Raw genomic sequence first — 20,867 nt, forward strand, 5'->3', positions numbered from 1 at the left:
AATGAATTGTGGGAGATGTTGCTACTGTATTAGACAGTAAGTATTTTTTCCTTTTGGGGCTTGTATAAATATATGTGATGGAGAGTACCTCACAGAGAAAGTCTCCTTGAGATTTTTAGACAGTCTCTTAAGAAAACAGGAAGAACTAGAGTCCTAGGTAGTTTATGGTGTCTCAGATTCAGTAACAATGTGATTATGGCTATGATAAAATGCCATTATTAGCTGTTTAGTTTGTCCTTTGGTCCTGAAGTTAAGTCCAGGGTTTTAAATATATCTTTAAAAGAGTCTTATTTTAGTTCTAAGAAGGATGTCATATTGTCCTATTTTAAAGAGATTAGGGCTAAAACTAAGTTCAAGCAATGAATATTATCCCGCACAGAATATCAATGGGTAAGCAAGTATTGAATTAATTTTATTGATATAAGTGCTAATGTTGTCATTATATGGTATAAGCAACTCTGGGGTAGGAGGGTCTGGGAAGCCTTTGGTTAAATCCAACTGTTTTTTGCCATTGAAATCTCTCTGAGATAACAAGAATTCCTGTCGTCACCAGGATACAAAGCTGAAGGCATTCTGTATTTATGTGTACATTACATACATTATTTAGAACTGGAGTTGTTAACCATTCTCTTGCTATACCTTGTTTGTGTTAACATTCATTTTTCTCTCTGAATAACATTAAATGTATTTAAAAAATATGTCATAGTAAAATTATTTTTGAGCTGCTCTGAAGAGATCAGACAGGATGTCCTTCAAAAAACTATATTTCAGAACAAACACATCAGTTTAGGAATTACATGTTGGTCAGTAGCATTATACAAAGAGCAGCAATTAGGAATATATTTGAAATGTTATAATTCTGACAGCTTTCTAATTGCTAACAAATAAGTGTCTTCTCTTTAAATGCAATTTTATAAATATTGTCTGACTCATACAATTAAATCTGAATAAAATAGCTTTTTAAACTAAGAATATTTTTCAGAATAGTTCCCTTTTTTTTCACTAGTTATATGAAACTTATAAAGTACGCCATGGGTTGATGATACTTGGACCCAGTGGATCTGGAAAAACAACAGTTATAACTATACTGATGAAGGCAATGACAGAGTGTGGGCGTCCTCATAGAGAAATGCGTATGAACCCAAAAGCTATTACTGCTCCTCAGATGTTTGGCAAACTTGATACTGCAACTAATGACTGGACAGATGGAATCTTTTCTACACTGTGGAGGAAAACACTAAAAGCTAAAAAGGGTATGCAAATATATTGTGTATGATGTGATCAAAATATCTCATCTGTGCTGTACTAAAAAGTAAATAGTATTTGCAAAGACGATAAACTTTCTCTTGAATGAAGAAATATAGTTGTAATGAGGGTTTTGAATTAAGCTCTGTTAATAAGCAGATAATCAGGCTGAATCAATCTTTGACTAACAATCTTTGATTTAATAAAAATTAATGCAGCGTAACAGAAAGGATTGCAATAGTTAGCAAACCTATCTAAAGACTGGAAAAGCGATTTCACCTCTTTTTATATACTGCATATTCCTGTTTATCCAAAACACTATTATCCAAATCTCTGCATTATCCAAATCCCTTCCTTGTCCCACCCTCCACCCCACCCCCACATGAGATACATGAAACCCATGTGGCAGAGAGCATGTATTTCATGCTGGGAGGGAGGGGGCGCAAGGATGAGATTCAGATAATATGGAAGAAAGTCTCAGGGCATGTCTACACAGCAGAGCTAAAGCTAACATAAGCTATGTAACCTGAGCTGCATCAATTGCATGGATTAAGTTGAAAGAGCTTATTTCGGCTTTTGGCGCTGTCTACATGTCAGGAAGTCCGAGAAAGAGCACTCTTTCTCCAACTTCCCTTAGGGTATGTCTACACTACAGCACTAATTCGAACTAACTTAATTCGAATTAGTTAATTCGAACTAAGCTAATTCGAACTAGTGCATCTAGACCTAAAAACTAGTTCGAATTAGCATTTTGCTAATTCGAACTAGCATGTCCACATTGTGTGGACCCTGAGCCGAGGTTAAGGATGGCCAGAAGCAGTGCCGGCAGGGAATCAGATTAGGACTTAGAGCGTGGAGCTGCTGTCTCAGGCTAGCCGAGGGCTGTACTTAAAGGGACCCGACCCCCACCCCGGACAGACAGTTCTCAGGGGTGCCCCGCTTGCAAAGCAGTCCTGGCTTGGATTGCCCAGAGTACCCACGCTGGGCACAGCACAGCACTCGGCCATCATACCAGCTGCACTTGCCGCAGGCTGCCATCTGGGTAGAGGGGACAATTGGGGGGCTGCAGGAGAGCTTCCACCCCCAGAAGCCCGCAGAGCCAGCCTAGTCCTCCCCATTGGGGGCTTGTACCCCATTCCTCCCTCACCTCCTTCCACTTACCCCTCCCTAGCCCTCCTTCCTGATGTACAAAATAAAGGACAATTGTGTTAAAAAATAGAATCTCTCTTTATTGAACAAAACTGGGGGACGTTGGGAAAAGGAGGTGGGAGAGGGGAGGGCAACTGCAATGATGAGGGGTTTGGAACAGGTCCCATATGAAGAGAGGCTAAAGAGACTGGGACTTTTCAGCTTAGAAAAGAGGAGATGGAGGGGGGGATATGATAGAGGTCTATAAAAGCACAAGTGGGGTGGAGAGGGTGCATACAGAAAAGTTCTTCATTAGTTCCCATAATAGAAGGACTAGAGGACACCAAAGGAAAGGAATGGGTAGCAGGCTTCAAACTAGTAACAGAAAGTTGTTCTTCACAAAGCAAAGAGTCAACCTGTGCAACTCCTTGCTGCAGGAGGCTATGAAGGCTAGAACTAGAACAGAGTTTAAAGAGAAGTGAGATCAAGTCATGGAGGTTGAGTCCATGGAGTGGTATTAGCCAGGGGGTAGGAGTGGTGTCCCTGCCCAAAGTTTGTGGAAGGCTGCAGAGGGATGGCACGAGACAAATGGCTTGGTCACTGTCTTTGGTCCATCCCCTCTGGGGTGCCTAGGGTTGGCCGCTGTCGGCAGACAGGCTACTGGGCTAGATGGACCTTTGGTCTGACCCAGTACAGCCATTATAAGCTCAGGGCTCAGGGTCGGGGATCTCAGTGGACCACCTTGATTTTCATGCACACCTGCTCCTGGGTGGCCAGGCTGGCAGCTCTCCTGCCCTAGACGGCCACTTTCCTGAGTCTAGTGCAGAGGTTGTGGACGAGGTCCACGATGTCCGCAGTAGACCAGGCGGGTGCCCGCCTCTTGCAGTCCCGGGCAAGCTCCCAGGAGCCGCCAGCCTGGTCCCGGGAAGAGGGGGAGGGCTGGGGGGCACCGGGTGGGTGGCTCAAGCTGTGCCAGGTGCAGGATCTGCTAGCTGGGTGCTGGCAGGCTTGCACCTGGCACGGGCACCGTAGCCAGCCCGTGCCCCTTTAAGGGGTCCGGGGCGGGATGGGGGCAATAGAGTTTCCCTGGTGTTGGCCAGAGTGGCCACCAGGGAAAGCTGGGGAGGGCTAGCCTCCCACTAGTTCGAATTAAGGGGCTATACACCCCTTAATTCGAACTAGTAAGTTCGAACTAGGCTTAGTCCTCATACAATGAGGTTTACCTAGTTCGAACTAAGCGCTCCGCTAGTTCGAATTAAGTTCGAACTGGTGGAGCGCTAGTGTAGCGCCTATCAAAGTTAATTTGAACTAACGTCTGTTAGTTCGAATTAACTTTGTAGTGTAGACATACCCTCACTCCTCATAAAAGAAGGGGTGCCGGAGTTGGAGTAAGAAGTCCTCCAGCTCAACATTTTGACATTATGTTGAAATAACTGATTGTAGGGTAGTCTTGAACTATGTTATTTCAGAAAAATGTCAGTTATTCCAAAATAATGCTGCTGTGTAGTCTCAGAAGGGATAATGTGGAGGTTGGGATAATAGAGCAGAGACCTTCAGCTGGCAGTGTGAGGAGGCAAAGGATGAGCTCATTGTTTGCAAGGGAGGCTACTCTGCTGCTGAATAGCTCCTGCATCAGTACAGGGAGTCTTCTGCAGTCCTACTGCCATAGGAATTAGTGAGCAGGGTCATGACAGTGGAGCTGCAGAGGGCTTCAGAAGCCTAGTCACTTCATCTTTTCAGTTCAGCACTGTTAATATAAATTATGATTTATTTTTGTAGTTATAATCAAGATCTGTATAGATTCATTTTAGTGGCTTTAAAATAATGTATTTTCTGTTTAATGTTAATTGCTCTGATAAGAACTATGGTTGCAAAATTCCTATTCTTCATAACATGTTTATTGATCTCTAATTTAAATTACACCATATATTTGGTGGAGGAACCTTGGCTTTAAATTTTGGAATTAACAGTAATATAAAAAACAGAAATACAAACCAACGTTTTCAAACGTGGGGACATGAGATTAAGCACCTACATTAATATATATAAACTTAAATAAAGGTGGCCCGATTTTTTATAATTGCTGAGCATCCACAGTTCTTGTTGGCTGAAGAGGAAGCTATAAGTAATCGACCCTAAAAAACGGTTCATTTTTATTTAGGTGCCAAAATGTAGATAATTTCCTCATGTTAGACACCCCAGTTTGAAAAGTTTGACCTTTAGAGCTGTATATACAGCGGGCACAACTGGTGGAGGGGTGCCTGTCCCCTGGATGGGGCAGGTTCAAGTTTGTCTACTCCCTGTACTCCCCAGTGAGAGCGAGGAATGCAGCAAACTGCGAACTTTCCCCTCATTCCCTAGTGAAGGGAAACAGTCAGCAATGTTTCAGTTTGAATGGGCAGGGAGGTGGAGCTTCAGTTTCCTTTTCCCTCTCTAAAAATTACCTGAGGGGTGGGAGGCTTGGAGCTAGAGCAGTTCCAGGGGTAGGCAGACAGTCCCAAATGCTTGTTGATTCTGTCTCTTTTCTCTCTGCTTCTATGAGAAGTAATCCCATTCCAATGCATTCCATTGTCCTGGGACAACCAAACTCGTATCTTGCTTTGTTACAATAAGAGAAAGTGGTATACTGAATTTGGTGGTGCTAGCTCTTACTGTTTAGAAAGAGTTCTTGAAGGGACAGACAGACTCTCAAATTCCCCAGCTGCTGCTTCAAAAGTGATTTCCTGGCTAGGGATCCAACTCCTAGATTGGAGCTTTATTGAGTCTATTCTGCTGGAAGAAAAGAGTTTGTCCAGATGCAAATTCCACTTACGATGAGCATGCATCCCATGCATGTGGGATTGGAATATTTATGGTCATGTGTGCCCCTTTTAGCTGAGTATCTACTCCCAGTTTCATGATACTCCATACTGAAAACATAAAAGGTCAGAGCAGGCCAACGACCATTCATTTACTCTCACTGCTGCCTGGCTTCATGACGGAGAAACATGTTATTCTCAAAAGTAGTTAGGGTATGTCTACACTGCCACCCTAGTTTGAACTAGGGTGGCTAATGTAGTCATTCGAACTTGCAAATGAAGCCGTAATTCGAACTACCTAGCCTGTGCTGCGTGTAGCCATGGGCAGGGAGTTTGAACTACCGGGCATTTAAAAATGGTGGTGCCTGGGAACATGCAAATAAAGCCTGGGATATTTTAATCCCGGGCTTCATTTGCAAGTTCGAATTACTACATTAGCCACCCTAGTTCGAACTAAGGTAGCAGTGTAGACATACCCCTAGCTAGTTGTCCACTTGGTATGTTATTTATATTTGGCTTAGTTTATTTTTTTACCAAGAAATTGGTTGACAAAGGCTTTTGATGTTGACTGCGGAGCGTCCAGACTACTGTGCTGTGCCGCCAAACAGCTGATCAGCACAGCGCGGCAGCCATTTTGATGTAAATGAAGTGGCGATTATTTAAATCAACGCTTCATTTTGCTATGTCTACAAAGCTCATCTACATGGCTCTGTTGACAGAGCCATGTAGTGCAGACATACCCCTATAGTCCTTATTTTGTTTGGGAGAATAGCACATCCTTGGGAAATGTAGTTTGTAGGTCCTTTACTCACAGGAAGTGAAAGTGTAGAGAGGCTCACCTCCAAATATTTGTAATGGGCAGATCCATGAAACTATCTTCAGAGTTTGGGTCCTTTGACCCCTCTATTTTTATAATGTGATATGTTATAGGAGTGCTCTAGTGAACAAGTGGTCTACTCTATAATGTCTGAAATCCCATAATATGCTTCTTTAGCCCAGAATCTGAGAAAGTCTAATTATATTCCTGCTGTGAAAAAGGGGATGGTAAAGAAAAGATGAGGCAACTCTAATCAGTTTCTTCTCAGAAAAGAAAGTGGCTTCAAATGCACTGTTTCACCTCAAGAGAGATTTTGCTTCTCCAGGTGATCTCAACACTGAAACACCAGGCAAAACAGTGTTTAGTAGAGTATGACCTCATATTTTCTTCTCACAGAGCTTGTTTCCAACTAATGATACTAGAGTTCTGCTGCTCCAGTACCAATGTTTCCTCTACTGTGCTTTAATTAATAACAAAATACATGACACTGGAGGATCTACATATTTTGCAGGAACAGGTTTCTCAATTTGAACATCCTAGTGAGGAATTGCCAATCCTCACTGCTGGCTTATTGGGATCTACTATAATGTTGTCTACTTTGGATGAGTCTGTGCTTTCTCCCTTTATGTTATAGTTAGATGATTTCAAGAGTGTTTAAGACTTCTTAAAAAGGGTCACACTCATAAACTTACTGATGTTATCCAATTCTTGAGTGCTATCGGGATAGCCTTTCCAATTAATAGTAACAGGGAGCCATCTCTGATTAGTGTGTTGCCCTCCTTCCCACTGCTTAAACTGTTGTCTGAGTAAGAGGGGAGACTTGTTCCAACCTGCACAATGAGGATCCTGGTGCCAGGCTGTTAAAGGAGCAGAAACTCAGTTTTTCCCTCATACCCTAACTGTTCCTTCAGGACCACTTCTTTTCTCATTCTGCTATTTCCCCCTCATATACATACATATGTCTATTATATCATAGATCAGGGGTTCGCTGACTCCCTAGTCCCTACTATCCTTAAAACCACTTTTGTTTCATGAAGCCATTATACACTCTGCAAAAATTCTTTAGCAGAGTCCCACTTCCACAGCTTCAGTGGCCTGAAAATCAGACAACTATCACATTCCTTTTAAGAAAGCTGAAGTCTTTTATTCCTGTCTGGTGCATGGTTCTCCTGTAGTAACATCTGCAAATGAGAAATCCAGGCAACAATTCAAAACCACACTGAAAGACCAGTAGTCAAAGAGATGAGATTTCCTCAGTAAAACAAATGTTTTTTATCATACAGTTTATAGTTCAGGACTACACATTATCAATTTCTATACCATATGACTGATGGATAGCTAAATTGACACCAATGTTTAAAAAAGATCTCTAGAGGTGATCTTGGCAATTACAGGACAGTGAGCCTAATTTCAGTGTCAGGCAAATTAGTTGAAACAGTAATAAAAACAGAATTATCAGACATATGCATCAACATGACATGTTGAGAAAGAGTCAACATAGCTTTTTTAAAGGGAAATTATTCCCAACCAAACTATTAGAATTCTTTGAAGGTGTCAACAAGCCCATGGACACAGGTGATTCCATGGATATAGTGGACTTGGACTTTCAGAAAGCCTTTGACAAGGTCCTTCAACACAGAGTACTAAGCAAAGTAAGCAGTCATGAGATAAGAGTAAGGGGCCTTTTATAAACCAGTAACTGGTTAAAAAATCAGGAAATAAAGGACAGAATAAATGCTCCGTTTCCAGAATGGAAAGCATTAAATATTGGTGTGCCTTCAGGGATCTGTACTGAGACTAGTGTTGTTCAACATACTCACAAATAATCAGAAAAAGGGAATAAACTGTGAGATAACAAAATTTGCAGATGATACAAAATTAATCAATATAATTAAGTCCAAAGCTGACTGCAAAGAGTTGCAAAAGGACCTCTCAAAAATGGGTGACTGGGCAACAAAGTGGCTGCTGAAATTCAGTGTTGATAAACATAAAGTCATGCATATTGGAAAACATAATTCCAACTATATATACAAAGTTATGGATCTAAAGTATCTGAAGTATCTAAAGTTATGGATCTAAAATCACTCAAGAAGACCTTGGAATCATTGTGTATAGTTTGCAGAAAACATCCATCCAGTGTGCAGTGGCAGTCACAAAACCTAACAGAATGTTAGAATCATTAGGAAAGGGATAGATAATAAGAAAGAAACTATCATAATACCATTATATAAATCTATGTATGCCCACACATTGACTACTGCAGGCAATTCTGGGCACCCTGTCTCTAAAAGTGTATATTAGAATTTGAAAAAGTACAGAGAAAGGTAACAAAAATGATTAAGTCATGGAACAAATTCCAGATGAGGAGAAATTAAAAAGACTGGGGCTTTTCAACTTGGAAAGGGGATGATTAAGAGGGGCTATGATAAAGGACTATTGAATCATTAATTTTGTGGAGAAAGTGAATAAGAAAGTGTTATTTGCTCTTTCATATAACACAAGAACTATGAGTCAACTGATGAAATTAATAGGCAGACGTTTAAAACAAAGGAAGGACTTCTTCACCCAATGCATAGTTAACCAGTAGAACTCATTGCCAGGTTATGTTGTGAAGGTCACAACTATGACGAGGTTCATAAAAGAATTAGATAAATTCCTGGAAGATAGGTCTATCAATGGCTATTAGTCAAGATGGTCAGGAAAGCAACACCATGTTCTGGGTAGATAGATCATTGGTCTGACCCAACATGGCACTTATTATGTGCTAAAAGGTATTAAATAACCTAATGGTCCTCTGACTTAAATGCATTGTTCTCCACTGAGGAAGGGTAGCTCTCAGATTCAGGCTCAGAGCAGGCCGAGAAAAAAAATGAAGTAAAGGCTTTTTTCCATCTAGAAATGTTTGAAACCTGGTGCAAAAAAGTTGCATTTATAATCCAAATCTAACCTGAGCAGGTGGTAGAGGTAAAACCTGAAGGCAAGTACCAGCATTCTAAATCTTTCCAGGTATGTCTACACTACCACCCTAGCTCGAACTAGGGTGGTTAATGTTGTCAATCGAAGTTGCAAATGAAGCCCAGGATTTAAATATCCCAGGCTTCATTTGCATTTTGCCGGGTGCTGCCATTTTTAAATCCCCGGTAGTTCGGACTCCGTGCCCGCGGCTACATGCGGCACGGAGTAGGTAGTTCGAATTAAGCTTTCTAATTCGAACTACCGTTACACCTTGTTCCAGGCTTCAGGAAGCCTGAATCCCGGGCTTCATTTGCAACTTCGATTGACTACATTAACCACCCTAGTTCGAACTAGTGTGGTAGTGTAGACATACCCTTCCTGAGTTAGCAGTCCTGCTGCACTTAACCTTCCTGGATGTGAATAGAGAAGAATGGGAAAGCTCTGGGAAGGTAAATGAATAATCAGGCATGCAAGTTGTAAGAGCACACATGTCGGATTACATCTTTGGTGTAGAAAGGAATAGTTATAGTATGTTATCATCAAACATCATCTTGATATGCTTCTCTGTGTACCTAGTACTCTTCTCCCTGAAAAATCACAGTCATATCAAAGGTCAATGTCAGGCCCACTCCTACCACTGGACTAAGTTAACTAATGGTTTCAAGAACACAAGAAATTTGCTACGGATCTTGCTTTCTCCTTTATTTTTTGGATTTTCTTCACAAAGGCATAGACCAGGGTCTTCAGCCTAGCCTCACAGCATCAGATGTCAGTTACACCTACTGTCTTATTTGCCAGATCCTTTCAGATAACCTTGAAGTGTCCAGTTTTCTCAGGGCAGTCAGACTGGCAAAACTTGTGGTTAGATCAATCTTTCCTAACTGGGATCTACCATTGTTATTGAAAGCCCTAACAAGACATCATTTTGAGCCTCTGCCATCAATATATCCATTCTACCTATCTATCAAAATCTGTTTTTTGGTCACTCTCCCTGATGCATCCTTATGATGTATGCTGGACATATCATCTTACACATTAATGACACATTTGGTACCTCCCCTTGTACTTTTTTCCCAAAGCATTCACTACCTATTGTTATGCTTTCACTCTTGTTGTTTCAAGCTATTTTATTATGTATTCAGCTACTTGTCCCAGTAATGTCCTGATGAAATATATTTACATACTTCAATGCTAGCAGTTCTAGTGCCAAGAGACACTAACTTTTAGGTAAACATTTGCTTTTAACATGGCCTATTACTCATAGTATAACTCTTGCTTACTTTGGTTCAAAACACTAAGCCCATGCTTCAGGCTCTTTCTTTCTCCTACATATGCATATGGCCAATCACTGAAAAAAAGAAAGGAAAGTTACTTATCTGGAGCTTTTCAAAATGTTTTGTCCACATTGATACTCCTTTTCCTTGGATTTCCTTGGAGTTCTGTATCACTAGGATTCTACAACAAAGAGGAAACTGTGTGGTGATGGACCCATTCTGTTCTTTTATGCCCTTTATGTGGGGAATGAGGACACTGCATGTATTTGTCACCATAATGGGTACTTCTGGATGAAAGACTAATTTACAGTTCCTGCAAATCATAAGTGGAATATGTATATGGACAGTATGTCTTGAAGAACTCCTGTTACTACATAGGTAAATAACTTTTCTTTACTGTAAGTAACTAATTTGTTAATACCTATAGCTTAGCTATTCAAAATGCCATCCTTTGAATATTTTGCTCCCATTTTTAGGTAAAAATGTGAATTATTTCTGTTTTGATTATTTCTAGGTGAGAATATCTTTCTGATTTTAGATGGTCCTGTGGATGCAATATGGATAGAGAATCTAAATTCTGTTTTAGATGATAACAAGACTCTGACACTAGCTAATGGTGATCGAATTCCTATGTCTCCTACATGCAAACTGTTATTTGAAGTTCATAACATTGAGAATGCCTCTCCTGCAACAGTTTCTAGGATGGGTATGGTGTACATCAGTTCTTCTGCCCTTAGCTGGAGACCAATTTTACAAGTAAGATTAAAACTGAGGGGAGGGTTATCACTTATTAATTTTATTGAACTTAGTATGTAGACAAATTTTATGCTTTTTTATTTTGTCTTGCAGGCTTGGCTAAAGAAACGTACTCCTCAAGAAGCTGATATTTTACAGAATTTATATGACAGAATCTTTGAAGCAGCATATACATACATGAAACTAAACCTTACTCCAAAAATGGAGCTTTTAGAATGTAACTACATTATGCAGGTAGAACAGATATTGCCATCTAAATTATTTTGTGTTTTTGCATGAATTCACGGTTTAAAATCAAGTGTGCAGAAACAGTAAAAAGAACAATCACGAAAAGAACAAAGTGGCAGTAAAATTCCATTTAAAAAGAATATACTATAGCACATTCTTTACAGCCCCCTACTGAAATGAAAACCAACCTACTGTTTGATGTATGATGGACACTGGATGATTGGAATGAATTGGTAACAAGATATACAGTATAATCTTTACTTTTTGTAACCACTTTGAGTATTGCCCAACTTCAGTAAACTCAGGGTAGGTTTACACTACTGAGTTTTGACAGAAAAAAAACATCAATTTTTCCGACAAACCCTGAGTTACATCCACACTGCAGTTGCATTTTTCCAAAAGTAATCGAAAGAACAGAGAGGTTTTTCTGGTGTTGGTAATCCTCTTTCTATGAGGAGGAAGCCTTTTTCTGGAGAGCTCTTTTGGAAAAAAGTTGTGTGGACGGAGAGGGTTTTTTTCCCCTGAAAAAGGCGTGTGTAGACAGGGAGAAGGTTTTTTTTTTCCTAAAGAAATAACACAAGTGCCCTGGTGGACGCCGTTCAAATTAATCAGGACTCAATAGTTCCTGACTCCTGGCCCCTCTTAAAGCTGCAGGAACCCTGGACAGGCCTTGTGGCAGGAAGCTGGCCTGAGAGCACCAGCTCATCGTGCAGCTCTCCCTGACACAGGCCTTCCCACTCAAGCCCCCCACAACCTCCCTGGACCTTGCAGGGAACAGCCCCAGGGGTCCCAGGACCCACCCAGGGGGACCGAGAGGCAGGCACCCATCTGGTCTAGAGCGGAGATCCTGTCCCTCCTCGAGCTGTGGGGTGAGGAGGAGACATTGCAGGATCTCCGCTCCAAGCACTGCAATGCCAAGATATTCGAGTGCATGGCCAAGTCCTGGTGGAGCGCAGACACCCACCCCACACTTTGGAACAGGTCCGGAGTAAGGTGAAAGAGCTTTGCCAGGGATATGTCTGGGCCAGAGAGTGCAGCTCGCATTCAGGGGCAGGGCCCCACATGTTCCCCTACTTCAATGAGCTATACCAGATCCTGGGGGTTGGGGAAACATCTTCCCCACCCGTTGTGGTGGACTTCAACCTCCAGACCTCTGACATCACCCATCTGGAGGTTACCGCAGAGCAGGAGCAGGAGCAGGAGCAGGAGGACCAGGGTCAGCCGGAGGAGGAGATGGAGATGGTGACTCTGTCCCTGGAGCCTCTGCCTGTGAGCCAGGACGTCTCCCAGGCTTCTTCGGATGCCAGGGAGGGATCTTCAGGTGAGTGGCAAAGTGTGAGTGTCGCTCGGGCTGCTCAGACTGGACATCGTGCTGCAGTCCACTCACATGGAACCACGTGCAGCATTAGTGTGCGGCACGTGGACATAGCAGGCAGCCCCTGAGCATGGGTGGGATCCTGCTGCCAGGCTCAGGGGAGGCCACACATGTCCTGCCATGAGGGAGAGAAGGGGAGGAGGCCTCCTAGCACCTGCCGTGAATGGGGAGGGACCAGGACCCTCCCAGCACCTGCCCCAGCTGGAAGCAGACTGGCCACAAGGGCACAAGCACGACCCCAGACACACCGAGGAGTGCCACACACAGCACATGGGCATGCCTGCACATGCAAGGCACCACCTACTCCCGCAGGCAGTGCTGCAAGCTGCAGGTGTGTGTGCGGATACCAGGGAGGGCCAGGCTCCTCCCAGCTTCTCTGCCACCCATGAGGGGATCCCACTGTGGCCAGACACTTCCCTTGCCTGCTTGTTCATGGGCCGGGAGTGGGGTTGGGAAGTGGGCAGCACAGTCCCCTGGGCACCTCGGGGTCCCTGTGAGTGATGGCCTGCTGTGCGGGCCACATATGGCCTTGTTCCCAAGACGTCCCCCTCCTCTGCCTCAACGACTGTTGGTCACTGTTCACAGAGGAGGGCACAGCCTCCGGGATGGTTTGTGCATGGATGATTGACCACCTCTCCCTCTTTGTATTCTCCACAGCTGGTCCAGCCAGGACTGAGGGGTGAGACACACCACCAGAGCCAGCGGCAAGAGCCTGGGGGACCTGAAGGCATGCCAGGGTCCAGGAAGACCTCATGAGCCAGAATGTCAGCATCCTGCGTGACATGCAGCAGACCTTGGGGCAGAAGATATATGAGGATGCTGAGTGGCGGAACTATGCATAGGACCAGCTCATGCAGTGGTGTGATAATATGTGTGCCTTCATGTCGTGCATGTTGGCACACCCACATGCTGTTGCTGCTCCTGGCTTCTACCCTCCTACCCCCCATGCTATGCCCATTCCCCCTCTACCTGCCCCCATGCGATGCCTCTGCTCCCTCCCCAGGTGATGCCCATGCCCCCTCCCTCTGCCCCTCCTGCCATCCCAGACCCTGCTCCAGTCCCCCATCCTGCCCACCCCACTATGGTTCCCGGACCCCCCCCCCACACTCTGATAATGTCCCCGCACCTGAGGTGGAACATCTAGCTATCCCTTCCCCCTCCAGGTTATGATCCCCCCCTCTCCCTGTGAAATAAAGACTTCATTTTGTTGGAAACCAAACAAGTTTGTTTATTGAGAGGTCAGGGAAGGGGTGAAGTGAGGGTTGTGGTGGGGAAGGGATAGGACAGCAAGCCAGAGGTCCCTGTTGGGGAAGCCCTGAGGAGAGTTACTGGGGTGCTTGAGAGAACCTCTCCATCAGGGCCTCCCGGATGCGCACTCCAGCCTGATGGGCTTGTTGGATGGCAGCTGTCCTCAGCTGCTGGAAAGCTTGCCCCTCGCAGCCGGCATCTGCCCCCCATCCGCAGAGGAGGGCCTCCCCCTTCCTCTCCACAATGCTGTGGAGGACTGTAACGGGTTCTGCCCTTCAAGTGAGCACCCCTAGGTGGCTGAGGGAAGTCTCACAGTCTTTACTCACCCATCTGGAGTGAGTCAATGTCCAGGCAGTGGCCGTAGATTAGGCCACTTCATTTACCCCCTGTTCCGAGTGTGGTTTGCAAGGAGGTTGGTGGGGAGGAGACCCAGGCCTGCCCACTCCTCTGGGTCCCAGCCTAGGGACCCTAAATAACAGTCACCTGCTTAAGTTTCCGTGTCCACAGTCACTGTCACGTCCTTGGGCCACTTCCCCTGGATGCTGCTCCATCCAGCCCCTCTCTAGGGTCTTGGGATTGAAATCCCTTGTCCGGGTTTGGCCAGGTTGCCCTGGCTTCTTGGCAAGCTTCCAGCTGTAGAACCAGGTTCTGTCCAGCTACAATGCCCGGCTCCCACTCAGAGCTGTCCAAAGTTCTGAGGTTTCTCCAGTCAGCCCTGAGGCCTGCCAGGGTTGAGCTCCAGGAAGGAACTTCTTCACCCTGACCTAGCAGCTCCTTTTATATCAGGTTGCTGCACCCTGATTTGTTACTACATGGGCTGCCCCTCTACCCAGCTCAGAAGACCTCTCCGCTGCTCCTCCTGCTGGCCAGGGTGCTGAAAGGCCTCCAGTGGGAAGGTTGGCTTTGCCCAGCCAATCACAAGGACATAACATGCCGTGACTACCTCGGGGATGTTGTGCTTCCCCACATCAAGGTGGAGCAACAGGCACCTGAACCATGCCTTGATGCAGCCGAAGGCACACTCCACCTGGATCCAGGCCCAGTTCAGGCGGGCATTAAATTGGTTCTTGCTGGGGTCCACATGTCTGGTATATGGCTTCATTAGCAATGGCATCAGGGGATAGGCCGCATCCCCCACGATGCACAGTGGCATCTCCATGTCCCCAATGGCAAGTTCACGGTGGGCAAAGAATGTGCAGAGAGGCTTGAGTTTCTAAAGATGCGGGCATCATGTGTCCTGCCTGACCACCTGACAAAATAGTCCGTGAACTGTCCACGGTGGTCGACCCCGGCCTGCAGCACCATAGAAAAGTAGCCTTTCCTATTAATATACTGGGTCATTTAATGTTCTGGTGCTCAGATCGGGATCTGGGTCCCATCTATGGCTCCAGCGCAGTTCAGGAACCCCAGGGTGGCATATCTGGCCACGATTTGGGTCCAGGTCTTCCAGGCAGATGACCCTCCACAGTACGATCGAGTTGATGGCCCTCACCATCTGCAGAAGGAGACAAACAAACACACAAAACAGAGAATGAGAGAGAGTGTCCCTGAGCACTTGGGAGGTGCTCACCTCCCTCCTCTCCCCTCCCCTCCCCGCCTCTCCTCTCCTCTCCCTTCCCCTCAAACAACCCAGTAGCCACCCAATATGAGGCTGCCCCCCAGCTCAGGGCTGTGTGAGGGCAGAAAGGTACAATCCCCCAGGGACGGGGCTTTCCCCAAACCCCATTTCTCACCCACACCTCCCCACCCTCCTTTCCCGAGGGACCCCCTTTTCCAGGACTCCCTTCCCCCCACTTCAGGGACTGCAGCACCAGAGGGTATGTCTAGACTACATGCCTCTGGCGACAGAGGCATGTACATTAGGCTACCCAGCGCAGGAAAATGAACAGTGATTTAAATAATGAACAGTGATTTAAATGTAAATGGCTACCGCGCTGAGCCGATAAGCTGTTTATCGGCTCAGCGTGGTAGTCTGGCCACTCCGCAGTCGACATCAAAGGCATTTGTTGACCTCCCTGGTATGCCTCGTGAAATGAGGTTTACCGGAGAAGTCGACAAATACCTTTGATGTTGACCGCGGAGCGTCCAGACTACTGCGCTGAGCCAACAAACAGCTGATCAGCTCAGAGCAGCAGCCATTTAAATTTAAACAAAGTGGCGATTATTTAAATCGCTGCTTCATTTTCCTATGCCGGGTAGCCTAATCTACATGCCTCTGTCGCCAGAGGCATGTAGTCTAGACGTACCCCATGTGCCTTACCTCCATGAGGAGGGCCCCAGCGGTGGACTTCCCCACGCCAAATTGGTTGCCCACCAACCAATAGTTGTCGGGGGTGGCGAGCTTCGAGAGCGCGATTGTGACCTGCTTCTCCAGGAGGGTGGCCGGCCACAGGTGGATGGCGCGTCTCCAGAGGGCAGGGGCGAGGCAGACACATAGATCCAAAAAGGTGGCCTTCTGCATGCGGAAGTTTTGGAGCCACTGCTGGTTGTCCCACCGCTCCATGACTAGCCGGTCCCACCAGTACGAACTTGTGTCGAACACCTCTCCACAGTGGGTTGCGATTGTCAGAGTGTAGCTCCCACACCCAGAGAAAGAGTCCCCAGAATGAGCTCGGGGTCAAGCTCAGTGAGGACCAGGAAGGCAGCTGGCACAGAGTGCTGCAAAAACTGCATCATGGCCATGTGAGGCCATTGCATGCCCAGGGACAGCTCCAGCTCCATGGCACCAAGAGAAAAGCTGCGGCATCCAAAAAAGCAGGGCAGCCACAGCAGGCACTGCAAGAGCTTTTCTGTCCCTCAAAGAAGTAGGCAAGCACGCAGCAGAAGCAGAGAAACAGCTGTCCAGAAGGGTCCCTTTAAGCATATGTCTCTCATGGCTCCAGCACCAGTACTTGGAAACAACTGGTGACCTAAAGCCCTGCCTGAAGTGGTTTATGCGAGATAGTGTCCAATCAGTCTGGATGCTCTCTTTTGAAAAAGCTCATCGCTTTTCCGATGCACTTTTGTGTGTGGATGCTCTCTTTCGGAAGAAGTATTTTTGGAAGATCTCTTCTGAAAAAAGGTTCTTCGGAAGGAAGCCTGCAGTCTACCAGGCACAGCCTCAGATGCTCAGTACTGTTCCAGATCAATGTTTTCCAGATTATAACCATGGTTGTCATTCAATAAATGGATTGTCCACTACACTGCATCTGCAACATTGAGGACCAAACCTATTGACCACAAATTCTTTTTTCTAATTTTTGATAGAATTTTGCTCTTGGCTTTAGCTTGCTTATTATCTTTATCTGACACACAGGCTAATGATCTCAGTATTCGCCACCATATTCTTCCCCAATAGATTCATACATACCTGGAGGAAATAACCTCTCCTGCTTCTCTGGCTTAGCATTATGATGAACTAAAGATGAGGGTTCCTCTTATTCAGGGGAAAAGGAAGAATTCATGGAACAAGGAGGAAACCTGGAAAAGCTTTGGGATTTTTACCCCCTTTCCCCCCCTTTTTTTTGTCTTTTCTGGTTTGGTTTTGTTTAGCTATTTGGAAAGAGCGTGGTCATTCATGTTAAATGACTAGTCTCTTTTCTTGTCTGTTTTTCCTTAATGGATTGCAACCAGTGGGGCAGAGGGTGAGAGGGTTAGGCACTCTACATCAAGTAAAGTAATTACATACTTGAAAAATGGATGGCACCTTGGAGCTTTTCCCTTTGGGTATGTCTACACTGCCACCCTAGTTCGAACTAGGGTGGCTAATGTAGTCATTCGAAGTTACAAATGAAGCCCGGGATTTAAATATCCCAGGCTTCATTTGCATCTTGCCGGGCACCGCCATTTTTAAATCCCCCTTAGTGCGGACTCTACGAGGAGTAACGGATCTCTAATTCGAACTACCTACTCCGTGCCGCGTGTAGCCGGGCACAGAGTCCGCACTAAGGGGGATTTAAAAATGTTGGTGCCCGGCAAGATGCAAATGAAGCCCGGGATAGTTAAATCCCGGGCTTCATTTGTAACTTCGAATGCCTACATTAGCCACCCTAGTTTGAACTAGGGTGGCAGTGTAGACATACCCTTTCTGAGATCTATTGGAACACTGGGTTCAGTGGGAGTTTTGGTCTTACATCTGGAGACTTCTTGATTTATGAGTCCTGCCTAGTTTGTGAAGATGTTTGAAGGAGTCTCAGTTGGCGTTGGGTAATGCAAAGGCATCAATAAGCCATGCAGTCTTCTGGCATTTGTGTGTGTGTGTCCATGTGCATACTTGTGCACACCTGTATACTTTCTGAGGTAATTTGTTGTTTTGTTTCTTGTACTTGGACACATGTTTGTCTCTTTGTCAAAGGCTGGAAATGGATGACAGGAGAGGGATTACTTGATGATTTCCTGTTCTGTTCACTCCTTCTGGGACATCTGGCATTGGCCACCATTGAAAGACAGGATAGGGGACTAGATGGACCTTTGGTCTAACGTAGTATGGCCGCTCTTATGTTCTTACATTTCCATGTATTTTTCCTTTTCACGATGGAAGGGAGACCAGTGCTTTCATGCAGTGTATTGATCTGTTTGTGGTAGAAAAATATGTCACGGATTAGCATTACTTTTTCATCTTCTACCATAGATTTAAGCATTATGGCTACGTCTAGACTGGCATGATTTTCCGCAAATGCTTTTAACGGAGAAGTTTTTCTGTTAAAAGCACTTGCGGAAAAGAGCGTCTAGATTGGCACGGACACTTTTTCCGCAAAAGCACTTTTTCGCGATTGGGGCTTTTTTGCGCAAAACAATACCGCGTTGTCTACACTGGCCCTCTTGCACAAAAGCATTTGCTCAAGAGGGCTTTTGCCCGAACGGGAGCAGCATAGTATTTCCGCAAGAACACTGGCAATCTTACATGAGATCATCAGTGTTCTTGCGGAAATTCAAGCGGCCAGTGTAGACAGGTGGCAAGTTTTTCCGCAAAAGCAGCTGCTTTTGTGGAAAAACTTGCCAGTCTAGATGCAGCCCATGAGCTAAGTTCACAGGTCTTAGATACTTAATTACCACTGTGATTTATAAAACCTCTACTTAGTTGCTGCCAAATGCTGTGTGGCACCTAGATTTCCTTAGTGCACATTGGGTTTTTTTGCCATAAAAGTACTGTAGGCACCTATGTTACGGCTTCTGAGCATGCATGATGTAGCCTCATCCCTCTGCCTAACTTGCCTGTGGGACCTGATACAGTAAGCATGCTCAGAACTTCCCTGCTAGATCAGCCCTTATAGGTGAGCTTACACAAAATGGCTACATGATGATTTCCAACTGTTTCAACAGTGAAGGCTGAAGGTGCCCCAATGGTAATTAGAGCACTCACCTCAGATAAGGCAGGTCCCAGTTTAATTCCTTCTGCCCCTCAGCTAGAAGAAGGATTTGAACAAGAGATCATTCACATTCCAGATGAGCACTTTTATCACTCAGTTAAAAGTTATCACACTAGACATCACTACCACCTTGTCCTCCTGGGCTTCTTTTTAAAATGGGGTGGGTACCTCACACCAGGACCAGGTTTTCCACTGAGAATCCCAAGGTAATTTTCTACAAGATAAGGGTGGGCTTAGAATATACCCTTCAACTTGGAATTTCCTATTGACTATTTTAGGTGAGGAGCTGCATAGCATGTTGGGTTTTGTCAATCCTATTCTGAGATGTCTGTCGTGGTATAGGGAGCCTGGGTAGGAAACTCAGGCTTTATGAATCCCAGTGGTTTTATGACCACCAAAAAATTAGGTGATAAATTTGTTCTGTGAATTTAATGGTTTTATTGTGTATTTCCTTTTTATAATTTTGAGTTTGACACTGTCTTTTAGCAAGCTTGACTGGTTTTCAAAATGAGTTTAAGGTCTGAATATATATCAAGCTAAAAACCGAATGCAGTATTTTCTTAATGATTTTTTGTTTGTATTATTTCCAGTCTATTAATCTTTTGGAGGGTCTGATTCCCTCAAAGGAAGAAGGCGGTATTTCATCTCCATCACATCTTCATAAATTGTTTGCTTTTGGATTAATGTGGAGTTTAGGGGCTCTTTTGGAGTTGGATAACAGAGATAAACTGGAAGCCTTTATTCGAGCAACTGATAGCAAATTAGATTTGCCAGAAATCCCTAAAGGCACCAATCAAACAATGTATGAATTTCATGTTACTGATTATGGTAAGAGAAAAGACATTGCCATTCTCTTTTATATTAAATACCATTTTTCGAGTAAATGCGGTTGGTTAGAAATACAAAAATACTCCATAATGACATATTATTTGGTCATATGATCAGAGGTTTCCTTTCTTGCAATGACACTATTAACACACTAATCTTATGGAATCTAAATGCAAGTTATGTGTTGGATATAAACAGTGGAGGGGTTAAAGTCTTTTTGGATTAATAATAATTTTGATACCTCTTGATTTTAATTTTGTTTCCATGGGTTCTTTCTTTTGAAGTTCCTTAATTAGTCTACACATTTTTTAGACTGTTATTTCTGTATTAGATTAATTTTATCTGTAACATTTTTTAAAATAAGCAGTATTAGTTCTTCTGTGAATTATTGTGCACATATAAATATTCAACTGCAGGTATATGTGCATCCAGTGTATATGAATCAAAACTTTTGCCAGCAGTTCTTCTGGGCGATGCATGTGCCAGTTCCTGATGCACTGAGATGAGGGCTGTCACCAAGGTCACAGATTTCCTGACCATGAGTGATATGCTGCCATGACCCAAATGCAAAAAAAGTCCAGGAAGACATACTTGGGAATTTCTTCATGTGGAGTAATCCCAAGTTCTTTAACCCTCCTTATGAAAGAGCTTGAAAACAAACTGTAATTTCTAGCTGACCTTGTGTCTCAGGCATGTGCACACAAAACCTCCTGCTTTTTAGGACATAGCAATCAGCTTATAGTCTTAAAAAGGTAATTTTATTAATAAAATACAAAAAAATATATATTTGGGAAAGCATATTTGGTTGCTAGGTGTTACAGAACAACCGAAGAAAGGAAAATTAAAAGCAGAGAATTGCTTCCCTGA

The 20,867-nt window shown here is 44.4% G+C and overlaps 1 protein-coding gene across 1 annotated transcript in view; it reads left to right on the top strand.

The window, feature by feature from the left end:
- Positions 1-20,867, top strand: part of DNAH8 (dynein axonemal heavy chain 8) — a 611,430-nt gene that overhangs the window by 411,704 nt on the left and 178,859 nt on the right. Inside the window, exons 50-53 of the mRNA XM_025186355.3 lie at positions 1,007-1,253; positions 10,732-10,973; positions 11,067-11,207; positions 19,763-20,000. Of these exons, the coding sequence (XP_025042140.3) occupies positions 1,007-1,253; positions 10,732-10,973; positions 11,067-11,207; positions 19,763-20,000 (868 nt within the window). The remainder of the gene's footprint in view (positions 1-1,006; positions 1,254-10,731; positions 10,974-11,066; positions 11,208-19,762; positions 20,001-20,867) is intronic.

The sequence above is a fragment of the Pelodiscus sinensis genome, chromosome 3 (assembly GCF_052426305.1).
Source record: "Pelodiscus sinensis isolate ZL-2025 chromosome 3, ASM5242630v1, whole genome shotgun sequence".
Taxonomy (NCBI): Eukaryota; Metazoa; Chordata; order Testudines; family Trionychidae; genus Pelodiscus; species Pelodiscus sinensis.